Source organism: Anomaloglossus baeobatrachus, chromosome 11 (genome assembly GCF_048569485.1).
Source record: "Anomaloglossus baeobatrachus isolate aAnoBae1 chromosome 11, aAnoBae1.hap1, whole genome shotgun sequence".
Lineage (NCBI taxonomy): Eukaryota > Metazoa > Chordata > Amphibia > Anura > Aromobatidae > Anomaloglossus > Anomaloglossus baeobatrachus.
Window position 1 is genome coordinate 134,549,402 of NC_134363.1, and position 19,726 is coordinate 134,569,127.

The following is a 19,726-nucleotide window of genomic DNA, read 5'->3' on the forward strand; positions in this document are numbered from 1 at the left end:
TTTGCAAAAATGCCTACATTTCTGTGTTTTTTTCTGTCAAGATGGGGGATGGGCTGCAGAGTGTACATTAATGAGAAAAAAATGAACTTTTTTGAATTTACCAAATGGCTGCAATGAAACAAAGAGTGAGCAATTTAAAGGGGTCTGAATACTTTCCGTACCCACTGTAGGTAACCCATTCTGATCTGCAAAAATGTATTTGGATAGGATCTGCTCTGAGTTCATTGTAAAGGACACCCAGATACATTCATGTTTCAGATAAATTCAATTGCTGCGATCGCTGCCCATGTTTAAAATAAAATAGTATTCGGATGAAAAATATTGTTGCTTGAATATGCCCTTAAAGGAATTGTCCAGGACTAAGCTGTAGAACAGGTCATCAATAAGAGTTTGGTGAAGGTTCGACAACCAGCACCTCCACCGATCAGTGAAAATCTTTAGTGGTAGGTGGAAATAGTTGATGTACGGAGCAGAACATAGCAGCCCCTTACATAAAGCTTGAAGGGTTATTCCCATCTACAAGATCCTATACATATGTAGTAGGTGTAATAATAATAATAATAATAATAATATTAGCAAATACCTCCCATTAGAAATATAGTAGAGTTCACCTGATATAGCCATGTCTCTTACCTCATATTCAGGGCATTGCAGGACCTTAACTATCCATGGTTATGACCACTAACTAACTGTGACTATATGCGTGGTCATATGGTTACCTAAGGTCCTGCAATGCCCTGCGCATGAGGTAAGCGATATAGCTAATCAGGAGAACTATACTACATTTCTAATTGGAGGTATTTACTAATAATCTTATTATTACACCTACTACATATTATGATATGATCTTGTATGATCTTGAAGATGGGTATACCCCTTTAATGCTGTTCATCATCCATTCAAGTGCGTGGGAGCAGATAGCATTAGTTGGCAGTTGCCACTAGTCAATATATAAATATATATATATAATATATATACACCGCTTGTATATACAGCTATTGCCGGAGCCAATTAGCATGGATCAGACTCCGCCTATCTCATATTAATGACCTGTTATTTAGTCCCAACAATCCATTTAAAAAGATTATTGACATATTCATAGCTGGACATGGTTGGATAACTTTTGCAATTTACTGCTTCGTAACATTTTCAGCCATTTTTCATATCTTAACACTTTTATTTTGATTACTGCTCATTGCCTAGAAGACCGACCACCGCTGCTGTCTATTTTGTAAGCACTGCGCTGAAGCTAGCCAGGATTAGGAGGTTACAGCCGCTCCAGAAATCTTGGACAGCTTCAAAACAGTACTGACAAACTAAAAAGAAAAGAGCTAGTATGCAACATGCATGTTCTGCTGTCTGGCAGTGGTGGTCGGTCTCCTAGGCAACAGGCTGTAAACAAAAGTATTATTATCTCAAGAATGGTTGACATTTCAAATGAGCAGTAAATCACAAAAATATGTGTGTTTTATCTGATCATATCCAGCTAGGAAGATGCACAATCCAACAATATCCATCAATGAAAATGGGAAAAACCTTTAAGCTACATGAATGCTGGGAGATTTTAGCTCTGAAGGCAGCAGAATTCAGCAAAAGCGGAATTATACAGTAATAAAGGAACTCAACTCTGTATGGAAAGTGTACAATCTCCAAGCATTGGATGGAGATTATGTATGACAGTGTCAAATGGGGGCTGGAAGCTTCAGATTGCTGTATCCATTATCCAGACTACAAGTCCCAGAATCCCCGAGCAACGGAATGGATGGTGGAGATCCATGGGAAATGTAGTCACAGAGCGCTTGTAATGATATTGTTGAAGCAGGTATTGAGCTGACTAAAATAACTACAACTCCCAGAATCCTTGGTAATAGAAATTTATGGAAAAGCATGATGGGAAATGTAGTCACAGTGCGCTTGTAATTACATATTTTGTTGCAGCAGGTATGGAGCTGATCAAATAACTACAACTCCCAGAATCCTTGGTAATAGAAAACCATGGAAAAGCATGATGGGAAATGTAGTACGAGTCCTTTGTAATGCAGCCAGCTTTTGTGCCCAGGAGCCGGGCTCCTCGCTATGTTCTTGCTCTGTTTACACAGCTCTGACTGGTGTGTCTGCCTCCACAGCCGGCGTGTGAGCTCTAGGCACCAACAACAGCCATGTAATAGGCGTCCAGTCACGAGAGAGGGTTTAGTAACCATGGTAACAGACGCTGTATGAGAGACGAAACCATTCAACCTTTTAATAGGGGGTAGTTTGTAATCAGATATGACTCAAGTGATTGTCATTCAGATTTGCTTATATTATGGGAGCTGATCAAATGTAAGTGAGGGTCCAGCATGAGAACAAGGCAACTGAAACATGACTCGGCGCATTGCATCAGAAAACACAGGTATTCAGGATCGGAATCCCCCCATAGCCGGACATGGTTTATCTCAAACGTATACTGACATGGAAGATGGCAGCTTGGAGCTGAAGAAAGGAGGTGAGTGGTCTGCGGGGTGCAGAGAGGCAGGGAAGGGGGACGGAGGGGTGCTGTGGAAGCTGGGACTTGTAGTTCCTCAAGGGGATGATAGGTGCAGTCTCCAGGATGTAGTACAGCAATGTATAGACAAGAGCGATCTATCAAATCAAATCAAATCAAATAAGCTTTATTGGCAGGACCAAATACAAATTAGTTTTGCCAAAGCAGGTGTACATTGGGGACTGTAGGAAGGATGGATGGGGCACATCTAGGGTGGGGGCTATGGAAGTCCATGGCTTATGATGGGGCATGTCCAGGGTGGGGACTGTAGTAACGGTGGTTGGGGCATATCCACGGTGGGGACTGTGGGGGCACTTCTAGGGTGCGGGCTATGGAAGTCCATGGCTTATGATGGGGCATATCCAGGGTGGGGACTGTGGGGGCACTTCTAGGGTGGGGGCTATGGAAGTCCATGGCTTATGATGGGGCATATCCAGGGTGGGGACTGTAGGAAGGATGGATGGGGCACATCCAGGGTGGGGACTGTGGGGGCACTTCTAGGATGGGGGCTATGGAAGTCCATGGCTTATGATGGGGCATATCCAGGGTGGGGATGTTGGGGGCTATGGAAGTCCATGGCTTATGATGGGGCATATCCACGGTGGGGACTGTAGTAACGGTGGTTGGGGCATATCCAGGGTGGGGTCTGGGGGGCCACATCTGGGATGGGGGGCTATGGAAGTCCATGACTTATCATAGTTCTCTTTCTCGAAGTCTATGACATTCGCTCACATACTGCGCTGCTATCTCCACTGCGCTCTCTTCTTCCCCCAGCAGGATATATATTTTCTCTTCCTCCTTCATGGAGCTGAAATCCGGGAAGAGATGGGAGAGTCTCCTGAAGTGAGTGTCCCTCACTGCTGAGTACTTGGTGCAGTGTAGCAGGAGGTGGGTTTCATCCTCCAGGGCCTCCAGGTCACAGTGTTGGCACAGTCTGTCCTCCCTGGGCTTGTAGCTCTGCTTGTGTCGGCCGGATTCGATGGCTAGACTGTGGGCACTGAGTCTATATCGGCTCAGGGTCCTGCGGTCTCTGGGGTCCGGGAGTTTCTCCAGATATGGGGCCAGTCTGTAGTCTCTCTGTAGTCTCTGGTACGTGGTCAGTTTCTGTGAGGTGTTGATGTCGGTCCTCCAGTCACTGACATACCTCTCCTGGCCCTCGTCTACCATCTTCCTGATTCTGGTTCTTGTCAGGCTGCTGTGATTGGTTATTTTGTCCAGTTGGGTTTGGGAGAGCTGTGCCAGGGGTCCTGGTTCATCTGGCCCACGTATATATATCAGAGCTTTGTGGTGATGGGAGCTTGGATTGCTACTCTGTAGGTGAGCCTGAAATGATAGTGACCTCTTCAGAGCTGCTAGGTGTAGAGGGAATCTGCCCAGCTCGGCTCGACAGGCGCTGTTGGAGGTGCTTCGATGGACCTGGAGAAGGTGCTTACAGAATTCCAGGTGGAATATTTCTGTTGGGCTGGAATCCCACCTTGACCAATCTGGGTAAGTGTGAGGGCCCCAGACTTCGCTGCCATACAGGAGGATTGGGGCAATGATGGAATCGAAGATTTTTAGCCAGACCCTCACTGGTGGCTTCAGATGATCAATTTCCTTCGGATGGCATAAAAGGTTTTGCAGGCCTTGTTTTTCAGGGTCTCTATGGCTTGTTTGAAGCTCCCTGACTGGTGAATTTCCAGGCCCAAGTAGGTGTATTTGTCTGTTCCTGTTAGAGTGCAGCCGTTTAGGACAAATGAAGGATGCTGGTCAAATCTTCTTTTTCTCTTCTGGAACACCATGATGAGAAAGAGAACGGCAAGCTTTTAAAGTGCAAAAATGTAACAATAGTTTATTATGACAGGTGACAATTCATTGTGAAATAAAAACATTTTAAAAAACAGAGACCAATAGAAAATGACAATGTCCTATGACCCTCTGTATCCCAAGACACAGATATCATATGCAAGCTTGAACATGGGGGATGAGATGCCTAAATCAGGGCACAAATGAGTAAATGTACAAATATACAATTCAATATTCATGCCTGGTCAGGCCAATGGTATCACAAGGTGCCCAGATGGCTATCTCAGAGGGTTACCACACCGGATAACAACATCAAAATACCCCCAAAAGGTATCCCCACCCACGTATGATGTCTGTGAACATGAACATGGAGGATATAGAAACTGGATTAGGGTACAGAAATAAGCATGCACAAATACAAGTGGAGTTTACCCAGAAGGGGCTCAGGTGGATGGTTATGGGATCAACACATTGGATAAGGAGGGGGACACGGAGCCCAAGGTGACCGGCTCATGTTAAATACATATAAGGTCTCAGAGCATCCTCATACCAGCCCAACGCACGTTTCAATAGCGATTTTCTTAATCTTCATCAGGGGAAAAGGTGCTGTACAACATGCCCACCAATTGCCGGTTTATAAATGCGCGCCCTTGTGAGCCGGGATTCCCCGGAAGTGACGTGTCGGCGCATGCGCAGGTCGCCGTCGCCGAGCCCAAGCGTCACCGCGCCGTCACGCTGAAACAGCGCATGCGCGGGAGCGGGGACGCATCACCATGGCTCCCGCGCATGCGCGCAGCGTATAGACGGCAGGAATGACACCGGGCACGGCGAGACGGGCCCCGCACGCGCACAGACACAACCGGGGATCGATGTACCAGAAGGCTCCAAGGGTGGCAAAGAAATCAATGCGAAAAAAGTCCATAAATCCAACTGGAGAGGTAAGATAGGAGGCTTATATGTCATATGAGGATATCCTTCTTGTTCTTCCCTCCCATACCGCTCCATGAATCATAAGGAAAAGTCACAGATTAGCCTAAAAAAGAAACAGGCAATATTATTGATGGGCAATTGAAGACGTTATAAAAAAGAGAGGAATATATATAATAATCTAAAACACTGAAAGGAAAGGGGACATGACATCTATACAGAGAGGTAAAAGACTGCCACGGATAACTATCCGCATATACTATTTATGTGCAATGTTGTTCATTCAGGAGTAATCCAAAAAGAGAGCCTAAAACCACTAAATCCCTCCATTCTAAAGGAAGGATGAGTAGCTAATCGACTCATTTAGTCCCTTAGGGACCAATGTGTCCAAGACCGAAATCCACTTTGCTTCGCACTGGGCCAGGCGTTTTTTCAGGTCACCACCCCTGATACCCCCATCTATGGCATCAATGCCCCTAACTTTTAACTGAGAGGGGTCACAGGAGTGGTGTAACCTGAAATGCCTGGGTAGAGTTTTCAAGAGGGTGATATCCATTGCCGAAGCGGCCGCAGAGATGTCCCTCACATGCTCTCTGACCCTAATGCGCAACTCCCTTGAGGTGAGGCCGACATAGGTCAGAGGACATGTGCATGTCGCGAAATACACCACGTGTGTAGTACCACACGTGATGTATTGCTTGATGGTAAATGTGTTGCGGCCATCCGAGGAAGAAAAAGATGTACTACGAATAATGTTGCTACATGCTGCACAATGGCCGCAAGGGTAGCAACCACATAGTGGGTTTCTCGAACCAAAGATATTCGACTTGGGAGGAACGTAATGGCTCCTCACCAAGTGATCTTTTAGGTTTCTAGCCCTCCTCGGGGTCATCAAGGGATTTTTAGGAAGAGTTTCCGCCAGGACTGGGTCCGTGAATAACACGGGCCAATGTCTCTTCATAATATCTCGCATAGTAGTCCACTCCTGGCTGAACGTTCCAATGAACCCCACTGCGGGATCTGACCTATTTGTGTCTTTTGGGGCATATTTCAATAATTGTATCCGAGGGGTTTTTTTAGCCCTATTATAGCCGCGTTGTATACACCTCTTGCTGTATCCTCTATCAAGGAAGCGGTCTCGGAGGTCTGCTGCCTGTGCCTCAAAGGAGGTGTCTGAGGAGCAGATGCGTCTCATTCTCAAAAATTGCCCCGTCGGGATGGCGCGTATAACAGGTGGATTGTGGGCGGATGTGGCATGTAGCAATGCGTTGACGGACGTGTCTTTACGATGTACGTCCGTCTGGACTGACCTCTGATTGTCAATTTGGATTTTAATATCCAAGAAGTCAATCTCGTAATTGCTACTTTTATAAGTTAATTTGATGTTAAATTTGTTAGAATTAAGTTGCCGCATGAATCGATCGAGTTGCTCGGCTGGGCCCTGCCACACAAAAAGAATGTCATCTATATATCTAAGCCAGCACTGCACATGGGCAACGGCCTCCACGCCCCCATCACCAAAAACCAGCCTCTCCCAGTATCCCAGAAAGAGGCCGGCGTATGAAGGCGCACAAGCCGCGCCCATGGCAGTGCCACGCCGCTGTAAATAGAAAATATCCTTGAAAACAAAATAATTGTGTGACAGGGCGAAACCGAGCAACTCTAAGATCAAATCGCCCATAGCGCCACCCCGACCGGACACTTCAAGAAAGAAGCGCACCGCCCTAAGTCCATCCTCGTGGGCTATACAGGTATACAGACCCTCGACATCCGCCGTAACCATCAGCATATCGTCCTCCATAAAGATGCCGTCAATGCGCCCCAGGACGTCCGTCGTGTCACGGACATAAGAGGGTAGTGTCTCTACTATAGGTTTCAAATAATAGTCTATAAATCGACATATAGGTTCACACAGACCCTCTATGCCGGACACGATAGGACGCCCAGGCGGGTTGACAGCATCTTTATGGATCTTAGGCAGGACGTAAAATGTAGGCGTTTTAGGGTATTTTATACATAAGCCTTCCAACATTTTTTTGGTGATAATTCCCTCCTCATGTGCCCGTGTCAGAATCGCAGCGAGGTCCCTGGAAAATCCGGCCAGGGGACTACTAGGGAGTCTGCTGTACGTTCCTCTATCACGCAACTGCCTTAGGACCTCACGTTCATATTTCTCGTGGGAAAGAACCACGATGTTACCCCCCTTGTCTGCTTGTTTGATGACTATATCCTCATAGCTCTGCAGTTCCATGAGGGCCGTCCGCTGAATATGGGTCAGGTTGTCACCCCTACGTCTAGTGGGGATCCGCCTAAAATCCTCGCTGACCAACCTAGTAAAAATTTCGACGGCTGGGCTCAAAGACAAGGGGGGGAACCTCGTGGATTTTGGCATGAGAGACTGAGGGAACGTACCTGCAGAAGTGTGTTCCTGCTCCTGGAGGAGATCTTCCAAATTTTGAATAGCATCCCTTTCCGCTTGACTCGCCGAAGTGTTATCCCGCTTGTGAAAGAGTTTTTTTAAAATTAGTTTGCGAGCAAACAAATTAACGTCTTTCAGAGCTGTAAAGAGATGGAATGAGTTGGAGGGGGAAAAGGTCAAACCTCGTGACAGTACCTCCACCTGAGCATCGGAGAGGGTGCGTGCTGATAGGTTTATTACCTGCAATTTCTTGTCAGTCTTCTTGGTCTTGCTATATGCTCCGGGTTGGCGATTCCTTTGCTTGACCCTGGCTCCGACAGTTTCAGCAACAGATGACGCACCCTCCGATGCTCCAGAGGAGGACCCATCAGCGGATGTATGGGACACTAGGGACGCAGATCTCTGGCGTTGATTTTTGCCAGAGCGTGCATAATTGCGTCCCCTGGTGTTTTCGCCTTTCCACCTGTAGGCCTTTTTCGTGGAATAATCAGTGATGTCCCTATGAAGTTTTTTAAGTTTGTATGTTTTAATTTCCTTCTCCCATTTCTCCAACTCCTGTTCCATCTCAATTTTAAACCGAGTGATGGTCCCGGAAGTACATTTCTCATTTATTGTCTTCTCAAGAGACTCGAGTTCTGCCTCTATCGTGGTAAGAGTGGTAGAATTATGCTCGCTCAGCAAACCAAGGAATCCCTTTGAACATTCCTGGGCTAACTCCTCCCACCTGCTTTTAAAATTCTCCTCTTCTAAAGCAAAAGAGGGGAATACTTGGATTCTGAGTCCCCGTGGAACCAGGCCCTTTTCAAGGTATTTACCCAAAAAGGCCCGGTTCCACCATAGTTTAGTACGTTTTTTGGATAACTCCTTGTATTTGGCAATCATTACGTCATCTGAACAGATATCAATGTTTCCCCTGCCCTCGTCACCATTAGTCGACAATACACCATCAATTTGAGAGAGCCAGTTGTTATCCCTGGCCCTAAAATTCATGTCGGTTGAGGAGGGAAGATCTGTGAAAAACACAGCAAAAAAGTAGATTAGAAGAAAACTCCACAAAACCAGACCAATATCGCAGGGGGTCCAATTATTTTTAATGGCCCACCTGCTGCACAAGCTTAAATGCATAATGAGGAGAAAGAGAACGGCAAGCTTTTAAAGTGCAAAAATGTAACAATAGTTTATTATGACAGGTGACAATTCATTGTGAAATAAAAACATTTTAAAAAACAGAGACCAATAGAAAATGACAATGTCCTATGACCCTCTGTATCCCAAGACACATATATCATATGCAAGCTTGAACATGGGGGATGAGATGCCTAAATCAGGGCACAAATGAGTAAATGTACAAATATACAATTCAATATTCATGCCTGGTCAGGCCAATGGTATCACAAGGTGCCCAGATGGCTATCTCAGAGGGTTACCACACCGGATAACAACATCAAAATACCCCCAAAAGGTATCCCCACCCACGTATGATGTCTGTGAACATGAACGTGGAGGATATAGAAACTGGATTAGGGTACAGAAATAAGCATGCACAAATACAAGTGGAGTTTACCCAGAAGGGGCTCAGGTGGATGGTTATGGGATCAACACATTGGATAAGGAGGGGGACACGGAGCCCAAGGTGACCGGCTCATGTTAAATACATATAAGGTCTCAGAGCATCCTCATACCAGCCCAACGCACGTTTCAATAGCGATTTTCTTAATCTTCATCAGGGGAAAAGGTGCTGTACAACATGCCCACCAATTGCCGGTTTATAAATGCGCGCCCTTGTGAGCCGGGATTCCCCGGAAGTGACGTGTCGGCGCATGCGCAGGTCGCCGTCGCCGAGCCCAAGCGTCACCGCGCCGTCACGCTGAAACAGCGCATGCGCGGGAGCGGGGACGCATCACCATGGCTCCCGCGCATGCGCGCAGCGTATAGACGGCAGGAATGACACCGGGCACGGCGAGACGGGCCCCGCACGCGCACAGACACAACCGGGGATCGATGTACCAGAAGGCTCCAAGGGTGGCAAAGAAATCAATGCGAAAAAAGTCCATAAATCCAACTGGAGAGGTAAGATAGGAGGCTTATATGTCATATGAGGATATCCTTCTTGTTCTTCCCTCCCATACCGCTCCATGAATCATAAGGAAAAGTCACAGATTAGCCTAAAAAAGAAACAGGCAATATTATTGATGGGCAATTGAAGACGTTATAAAAAAGAGAGGAATATATATAATAATCTAAAACACTGAAAGGAAAGGGGACATGACATCTATACAGAGAGGTAAAAGACTGCCACGGATAACTATCCGCATATACTATTTATGTGCAATGTTGTTCATTCAGGAGTAATCCAAAAAGAGAGCCTAAAACCACTAAATCCCTCCATTCTAAAGGAAGGATGAGTAGCTAATCGACTCATTTAGTCCCTTATGATGTTGGTTTTCTTTAGATTAGATGGGTAGTGCCCATGTGGAGCTGAATTTCTCCAAGATTTGTAGGTTGTCTTGGAGACCTTTCTCGGTTGGTGACACCAGCAGTAGGTCATCTGCATAGAGCAAGAATTTCACCTGGGCGTCATGGAGTGTGAGACCTGGAGCAGGTGAAGATTCTAGAGCAGTAGCCGCTCATTGATGTAAATATTGAAGAGCGTTGGACTTAGGCTGCAGCCCTGTCTGACTCCTCGGCTCTGCTGGAAATAGGCCGTTCTTCTACCGTTCACACTCACGCTGCAGAGGTTCTCAGTGTAGGAGCTTTTGATGACATTGTTGGTCTTTCCTCCTATTCTGCTTTCCAGCAGTTTCAAGAACAAGCCCGAGTGCCACACTGAGTCAAAGGCCTTTTTAAAGTCTACAAAGCAGGCGTATATCTTCCCATGCTTTGTATTGTGGACGTGGCTCTGAATGAGACTGTGCAGGGTGTAGATGTGGTCCGTGCTGCGGTGGTTTGGCACGAACCCTGCTTGGCTTTTGCTCAGGACATTGTGCTCGGTAAGGAAACTGATGATCCTTTTGTTTAGGATGCTGTTGAACAGTTTTCCCAAGTTACTGCTGACACATATGCCTCTGTAGTTGGCAGGGTCATACCTGTCCCCACTCTTGTGGATCGGTGTAATGAGTCCTTGGTTCCAGGTACGAGGGAAGTAACCAGCACTCAGCACAATGTTGAACAGTTTAACCATTGCAGCTTGAATTTCTGGTGGGCTATCTATCTATCCCTCTATCCCTCTATCTATCTATCTATCTATCTATCTATCTATCTATCCATCTATCCCTCTATCTATCTATCTATCTATCTATATCTATTTATCTATCTATTCATCCTTCCATCCCTGAGACCTGTCAATTAGACCAAGTAGGTATAAGCCAGGAGGAGAGACCTGCGGATGATACTTTTTCCCCTTTAAAGGGCTTGTCGTGTGTTTGTAAATGGTTAAAATTACAAGGTTCTTCTAAAAACAAGCAATTCTGTAATTTACTTATTAAATATTTTTTAAAAATGGCAGGATTTTAAAGTTTATAACTCGTTGCCTTGGTTACAGGCCACCTCAGAAGTGGTCGGTTTCCATAGCAAAGAGCACGTGTTTGCACACTGTTTATACAGCTTGTGAGCGCTGCTCTGAAGCTGGATCAGGGCCTCTGAAGAGCCTGTGTGCTGTCCTTGCTAGTATGATTAGAGAGGGCAGAATTTGGACTAGCCATGCATCAGGCCCATACTGTAAGTATTAGGGAGTGTACCCGTCCCCTGATGTTTTCTAAGATCGGACTATTGCAGACGTGATGGTACCAAACATGTGTTATATCTTCCTAGGCAGGGAGTGTACATATACAGATTGTGAGCGCTGCTCTGAAGTGAGAGGGACAGGTAACATCACACAATATTGTTTCAAAATGGTGAAAAAAGTAAAAAAAACCCCACATTTTGGGGTTTTCGCTTTACGCTGATCATTGGACGGTGAAAGTGACCCATCAGCATGATTCTTCAGGTCACTAGATCACAAGGTGCGATGATCAAAAAGCAGCAATGCCCTTTTATTTTTTTTTTTCAATGGCATTTACCATACAGGTTAACGTATTGTATAATTTCGTAGATAGGACTCTTGCGGACGTGGTGATTCTAAATATTTATTTTAATTATCCTCGTATAGCGAAAAAGGTGGTTGATTGAAATGTTTATTTTTTTTAAGTTTTTCTTTTTTTAGTCCCCCTTGAGGCTTGCATCTGTCTTGGGGTCCTACTCCTTTAAAAATGGCCAAAAATATTGTCTGAGGCCCTCCTCTACGTGTCTTCCAGGGGGTATTGCAGTCCCTCCTACGTTTTGGCAGCTCTTGCACTTAGTGCTTAGCCTTTATCAGTGTAGGAGTACCAGTACCTAACAATTTTTACAGAATATGTGTGAGGGTGTATCAGCGTCCCTCTTCTAATTTTTGCCAATTCTTGCATAGGCTTTGTGAATCCCTACTATATAATTTAAACAGGAGGTGTCTGACCCTCTCACACACACTGCATTTCCAGATACAGTAATCCTATATACTTTTTCAAATCTGTGCTCTCCTATGAGGCCATGCTACAAGTTTTAAAGGGGTACAAACATGGCAACAACAGGGGTCTTTAGTAGACCCTCAATTGCCATGGCAACCTATTGGCACATGTGATCACCATAATGAGCACAAGAATAGGTAGACCAGACCAATCACACCCCTTATATGCCGCTGTCTGATGCTGACAGACGTGGGGTCAAACGGCAGCGGATGGCGTCAGCTCTGGTCTTTTTGAGGATGGTGACGGCTGTATTACACAGCTGGCACCCACTGTGTTTGGCGCAGGCTCACCTCCTGGGCCTGTGTTTATACAACTGACATCCCGAATGTCAGGAAGGAGTTAGGCCTCGGCTTAGAGATATTTGAGTCAAGAAATAATATGGTTAAAAAAAACAAAATAATATGCTAATGTCTAATTGGTTGCTATAGGCAACAAAGAGTTTTCAGATAGAGATTGTTTCACAGGCCGCTCTTTTAGGCTATGTTCACACACTGCAGATTTGTTTCTACAGCGAAAAACGCACCCAAAAAACACATGCGTTTTTGGTGCGTTCTTGTCCTTGCAACGCACTGTGCGTACAGGGCTTTATAATACTCAACTAGGGGTAATTCTAGTCCAATGGGTGTCGCTGCTCTTGGTTCGGAGCCTCCTCTCTACGGCGATCACTGTCCTCCTTCTTCTGAGGCTCATGTGCATCACGCTATAGACACTAGCGGCATTGCGGTCCTGCGCAGGAGCACTTTGTTTTGCCCTCCTGGTAGCTGACTCCCGGGACAGATGAACTCAGATACAGGTGGGATGGCTGAGGCAAGCTGGACATGCGGGTACGGGGAGGAATGGTGGGCACAGCAGGAACAGACAGGTATGGGAAGGCAGGTACAGGATAACATACATAGGGATAATAACGGGACCTGACAACTAGCTAGACACACAGAACACTGACTAACACAAGGTGTTGTACAGCCACCTCCCCTAATGGGAGGTTGCCTTAAATTCACTGCCTCTCAGCCACAGGCTGAGAATATTTCCTGGAAATGGCACCCTGGCCTTTTAAGAGGAGGTCTTAGGTGCACTCCTGGGAACCCTGTGCTGTATGTACAAGGCCGGGAGGGGAAGGAGGCAGCAGCACACGTGGATTCCCGGGGGAGGACGCGGCCCGGCTGGGGTGGTGTGTAAGTCGGTGTATAATCTAATACATGTAAGCCGGAAAACTTCTTTCGGTTTTAAGTTGCAGCAGCAAGGACTGTAAGGGATGAAACCTTGCCTATATGCCTATAATGGTAAACTATCTGTTATCCTGCAGCTTGCCCTACAGTAATAAAGCCTATGCACTAAGTGCAAAGACTGCTAAAAATTAGAAGAAGGCACTTGGATACCCCCTGGAAGAGACAGAGAGGCGGGCCTCTGAATACATTTTGGGACAATTTTTAAAACATTCTGACTCTCAAACTGGGAAAAGATATGCAGAAAGGCCTATCCAAAATGACTAGAAGGCATGCCAATATAGCCAGCAGCAGACGTAAAGGAGAGACTCTGAGTCCATTTTTTAGTACAATTTTGAACACATTCTGAATTTCTGACTTCAAACTCAAAGTCTATGCACTCACTATACATATGTGTCACAATGTGACTATAGGATAGGGAGGGACAGTGGGCTCGTATACTGTCTCTCACATTAGGAGACCCTAGGCCATCCCTAACCTCCGGATTACCTCTGATGGTGGAGATGCATGAGTCCTGTGCCTTCCTATTCTCCTGACCTGAACTTAACTGTTCCCACCCCCCAGGGAAAGAAGGGGCAGGAGTGTGATGGCAACACATCAAAACAGATAGGGGGAACCCAAAACTTAGACATACTGCAAACTCAGAGAAACAAACAGTAAGTGACTAAGGAGAAAAGCAAGAGAAGTAAGGCAGCAACAAAAGGACAACAAGGGTTAGCACCACAACCGCTCACAGGAACTAATTACTACTACCACCTGTAAGTCTAGGTCACAAAACCTCATTAGAATAGTATGGAGAAGCTATAGCTGGCATTAAAGGAAGTATCCAGCCAGCATATATTGGAGTGGAGCAAATGTGACTGGCTCCCCCACAACATGTGATCAAAAGAGACTAACAAGCAGACTAGCAGAGATTGACTCTTGCTAGCCTGCCTACGAACTACAAGTCTTTTGGTCAACGCCTAAGTCTGCCTGTGCTGATCACAGACATCAGAGAAATTAGTAGAGAAATTAGCAGGCATGGTTCCAGAATCTGTAGTGTCCACAGATCCTGATGCCACCATGACAGTCGATGTTTGTAAACACTTCCTAATGACAATATATATCGTATCCCCGGGGCACCCGCAGCTCATATTCCCGGGGTCCTGCAGCTCGTATCCAGGGGTTTCCGCAGCTCGTATCCCAGGGGTATCGCAGCTTGTATTAAGGGGGTCCCACAGCTCTTATCCCCGGGAGTCCCACAGCTTGTGTTCCCGGGGTCACGCAGCTTGTATCCATTGGGTCCTGCAGTTCGTATCTAGGGGGTCCTGTAGCTCGTATCCCAGGGATATCACAGCTTGCATCAAGGGGGTCCCGCAGCTCTTATCTCCGTAGATCCCATAGCTCTTATCCCCGGAGGTCCTGTAGTTTTTATCCCAGGGGTCCCATAGCTCTTATCCCCAGGGTTCCTGTAGCTCTTTTCCTCGGGTGTCCTGCAGCTCGTACTCCTCGGGCCCCCGCAGCTCGTACTCCCCAGGCTCATGCAGCTGGTATTCCTGGACTCCCGCAGCTCGTACTCCCCGGGCCCCCGCAGCTCGTACTCCCCGGGCCCCCGCAGCTCGTACTCCCCGGGCCCCCGCAGCTCGTACTCCCCGGGCCCCCGCAGCTCGTACTCCCCGGGCCCCCGCAGCTCGTACTCCCCGGGCCCCCGCAGCTCGTACTCCCCGGGCCCCCGCAGCTCGTACTCCCCGGGCCCCCGCAGCTCGTACTCCCCGGGCCCCCGCAGCTCGTACTCCCCGGGCCCCCGCAGCTCGTACTCCCCGGGCTCCTGCAGCTGGTATTCCTGGACTCCCGCAGCTTGTACTCCCCGGGCTCCCGCAGCTCCTTTCCTTGGGCTCATGCAGCTCGTACCCCCGACTCCTACAGCTCGTACCCCTGGACCCCTGCAGCTTGTACCCCCGGTTCCTGCAGCTCGTACCCCCGACTCCTGCAGCTCGTTCCCCTGACACCTGCATCTCGTACCCCCCGGGCTCCTGCATCTCGTCCCCCCCGGGCTCCTGCATCTCGTCCCCCCCGGGCTCCTGCATCTCGTCCCCCCCGGGCTCCTGCATCTCGTCCCCCCCGGGCTCCTGCATCTCGTCCCCCCCGGGCTCCTGCATCTCGTCCCCCCCGGGCTCCTGCATCTCGTCCCCCCCGGGCTCCTGCATCTCGTCCCCCCCGGGCTCCTGCATCTCGTCCCCCCCGGGCTCCTGCATCTCGTCCCCCCCGGGCTCCTGCATCTCGTCCCCCCCGGGCTCCTGCATCTCGTCCCCCCCGGGCTCCTGCATCTCGTCCCCCCCGGGCTCCTGCATCTCGTACTCCCCGGGTTCCTGCATCTCGTACCCCCTGGGCTCCTGCATCTCGTACCCCTGGGCTCCTGCAGCTCGTACCCCTGGACTCCTGCAGCTCGTACCCCCGACTCCTGCAGCTCGTACCCCCGACTCCTGCAGCTCGTACCCCCGACTCCTGCAGCTCGTACCCCCGGGATCTTGCAGCTCGTACCCCTTGGCTCCTGCAGCTCGTACCCCTGGGCTCCTGCAGCTCGTACCCCTGGGCTCCTGCAGCTCGTACCCCTGGGCTCCTGCAGCTCGTACCCCTGGGCTCCTGCAGCTCGTACCCCTGGGCTCCTGCAGCTCGTACCCCCGGACCCCCGCAGTTTGTTTCCCCGGTCAGGCCGTGGGCTCTTGCTGTTCTCAGCTTGTGCCCCTCTGACATCCTCTTGTCCTGATGGACGCTGTCCTGGATATTTCATTTTCCTGGCGACGCTCGGGTTTATTTTGCTCTTTATCGTTCGTGTTGCTCCCCCCAGGGGTCAATCGCGTCTTTTCAGCTTTGTAGTAATAGTCATTAGATCTATGGTCACCAACTGTTCCCTTACCAATTCCAAGGGATTATGAGATTTAGTGATGTCATCAGAGTAGACAATGAAGATATTACTCCCGTTAACCAGCCGGGATAGAAAAAGGACACGCTCCTTCTTGGACACGCCGTCATATTAACCCTTCAGTTCCAAACCTTAAAGATGATGATGATCTCAGAACCTCTTTTATGAAGCATTTACCATAATATCCTTTATGGCTACAAGGTCTAAATATGAAGTAAGTGGCTAAATGCTGACTTAATACACACTAGCCATATAGTAGAAGACGCGCTGCAGTGTAAAGCACAGGCAGCGGCCCCATTCAGATTTTCTAGATCACATTTCTTGGTAGAAAATATATTGGTGAATTAAAAGGACTTTAATCCTTCCATACTGCCCAAATTGTAGCCATTGTGTCCCCTGTAGGTATTGTCCACCAGACCCTGAATCATTAGCCATGCCCCAGCTAAAATCTATATTATAAGTATTTCATATAATTCCATTTTTTTTCTTTAAGGTCATCTATAAAACAAAAAAGAGTCACAGGAAACAAGATGACAAAGTGGGAGACCATCTTTACCCAAAATCGGGTGATACCGCAGCACGTGCAGAGATGGAAGCTCAGCGCGGGGGGCACATTTGGCTTTCAGATCCTCCTCGGCACGCTGGAAGGGGTCCCCAGCCGACAGGTGAGCTGTGCGGGTGGGGGGGCCGCATGTCATGTACTTTGTAGCTGAGGAATATGCTAGCACTGGATGATAAGATGCTCATTGACATTATTATGCTGCCAATATTCCTGTCCATGCTATGCCAGTGGTCCCGGTGCTTGGCAGGGCCCCGGGTGGATGGATTGGTGGTGGATCGTGAACGCAGCTGCTCTGATCACTGCCGGTGGGGCTGGAGGGGATAAACCGGGCGCTGCTGCTGAGCTGGGAGGATAAACTGAACTAAACCCTACACTGAAGGCTGCTTTACACGCTGCGATATCGGTCCCGATATCGCTAGCGTGGGTACCCGCCCCCATCTGTTGTGCGACACGGGCAAATCGCTGCCCGTGCCGCACAACATCGCCCAGAGCCGTCACACTACTTACCTGCCCGGCGACGTCGCTGTGACCAGTGAATCCCCTCTTTTCTAAGAGGGCGGTCCGTTCAGCGTCACAGTGATGTCACAGCAGAGTCACTGAACCGCCGCCCAATAGAAGCGGAGAGGCAGAGATGAGCGGGACATAACATCCCGCCCACCTCCTTCCTTCCGCATAGCAGCCGGGAGGCAGGTAAGGAGAGGTTCCTCGTTCCTGCGGCGTCACACGGAGCGATGTGTGCTGCCGCAGGAACGAGGAACAACTTCGTTACTGCTGCAGTAATGATATTTGAGAATGGACCCCCATGTCACCGAATGAGTGATATTGCACGTTTTTGCAACGATGCAAAATCGCTCATCGGTGTCACACGCAACAACATCGCTAATGCGGCCGGATGTGCGTCACAAAATCCGTGACCCCAACGACTCCGCATTAGCGATGTCGTAGTGTGTAAAGCCCCCTTGAGTCAGCGATGACATTCACATTTGGTCGCTAATTTGGAGACTGCGGCATTGCTGTGTAACCTCTTATTGTCTTTCTTTCTTTTCCTTTCTTTTTCTCTTTCTCTTTTTTTTTTCATCTTTTTTTCTTCTTGTTTTTCTTTTTTCACTTTCTTTCTTTCTTTCTTTCTTTCTTTTCCTTCCTTCTTTTCTTTTCCTTTTTTCCTTTCTTTCTTTTTCTGTTTCTCTTTTTTTTTTCTATTTTTCATCTTTTTTTTTCCTTTTTTTCTTTTTTTCACTTTCTTATTTTTCCGTTTCTTTCTTTCTTTCTTTTCCTTCTTTCTTTTTCTCTTTTTTTTGTTTCTGTCTGTCTCTTTTTTTTTTTCTCTTTTCTTTCTTTTTATCTTTTTTCTCTCTTTGTTCTTCTCTTTTTTTTCTTTTTTCTTTTTTTTCTTCTTTGTCTTTCTCTTTGACTTTTTTTTCTTACATTTCTTTCTTTGTCTTTCTTTTTCTTTCTGTTTTCACACAGTCCGTGTGGAGCATACGTGTGTCCGTGTGATCCGCACATAGACATGTCTGTTTTTCTCCGTTAGCACGGGTGTCACACGGACAGCACCCTGATGTGATCCGTGTGACACATATCAAAGAAAACCACGTTTCTGTGAAATAAAATGCTTTTCTGTACTCGCCTGTTTCCACCGCTGCTGTCACTTGCTTCCGACCCCCACTCATTATGCTCATTGCATATGCACTGCACCGAGGACCAGAAGCAGCAGCAGCACCGGACACAGCAGCACCATGGACACCTGTATAAGTATAGAAATTCATGCTGTCCATATGCTATGCTGATGTCACATGGATAGCACACGAACAGCGCACACAAGGATACACAGATGGAAATACATACTTACACCACGGACCATGCAAAACGTTTGTTTTTTTGCACGGATGTGTGAAGGAGGCCTTACAGCGATTCTGATTAACTCCATATAAAATTTAGCTGCTCTAAAACGATCTTTCTAATCCTTTTCATAGTTCTATTTTACAGCAAAACCCATGGTCTGTAAACAGCTTACAACACAGCAAAGGGATCTCATTGTATAATGTTATCAGTCAGTAGAAAGGTACAAACACGGTATGAAGAAGTGGCTTAAATTTGGTACAACAGTAACTTTACCTAGAACTGGACGTCCTTCAAAAATTACTGAAAAGACAAGAAAAAAGTTTGACAGCCCAGTAAGTGACACAACCCTGCAATCAGGGTCTCTGTCCCTACATCATGCTGCTCTAGGATGGGGCCCAAAAACCTAGTTACAAATTTGTTTTTTTTTTCGATTATTTTGCAAACTTTTTCAAGAAAAGTGTCAACATGATGATTAAGATTATGTGATGACTTTCACAAGGTGGCGCTAGGCACTACTAGTATGCAGTAAATGGAGAGGTAGTCAGACAGGCTGAGATCATAAATCAGGAGGGCATGACAGTACACGGGGGGACAGACAGAGATGAGGTTGAAATACAAGCTGAAGGTCAGGGTTCCAGGAGATTACATACAAGATACAGGGAGCAGGAGGGGACGTGGTCAGGAGGAAGTCTGAGGTCAGAAACCAGGAAGTCACAACAGAAGCAGGGGAGGACAGGCAGAGACGGGTAAACAGCAGTCCGGAGTCAAGAAACCAAGATCTAAACACTGAGGACCATGGGAGCCAACAGCACAACTGTAACCAGGAAGTACGACTGGTGGCGTCCTGAGCTAACACGCTCCCTAATGAGGCAGATCAATCACTGGGAACAAGAAGCATCTGTGTGAGCACCTCCCAGGACCAGCTGTGAAACAACCACCACAGCATTTATCCTGCAAAACGCTCTGCACCATAGGCAACATATACCGGCTCTGCAGGAGAG

General features: G+C 47.5%; 1 protein-coding gene across 1 annotated transcript in view; it reads left to right on the plus strand.

Moving 5' to 3' along the window:
- The first annotated feature begins 2,451 nt into the window (after positions 1-2,451).
- Positions 2,452-19,726, plus strand: part of NPHP4 (nephrocystin 4) — a 355,418-nt gene continuing 338,143 nt past the window's right edge. The window contains exons 1-2 of the mRNA XM_075328429.1: positions 2,452-2,485; positions 16,815-16,986. Of these exons, the coding sequence (XP_075184544.1) occupies positions 16,852-16,986 (135 nt within the window). The 5' untranslated portion in view covers positions 2,452-2,485; positions 16,815-16,851. The remainder of the gene's footprint in view (positions 2,486-16,814; positions 16,987-19,726) is intronic.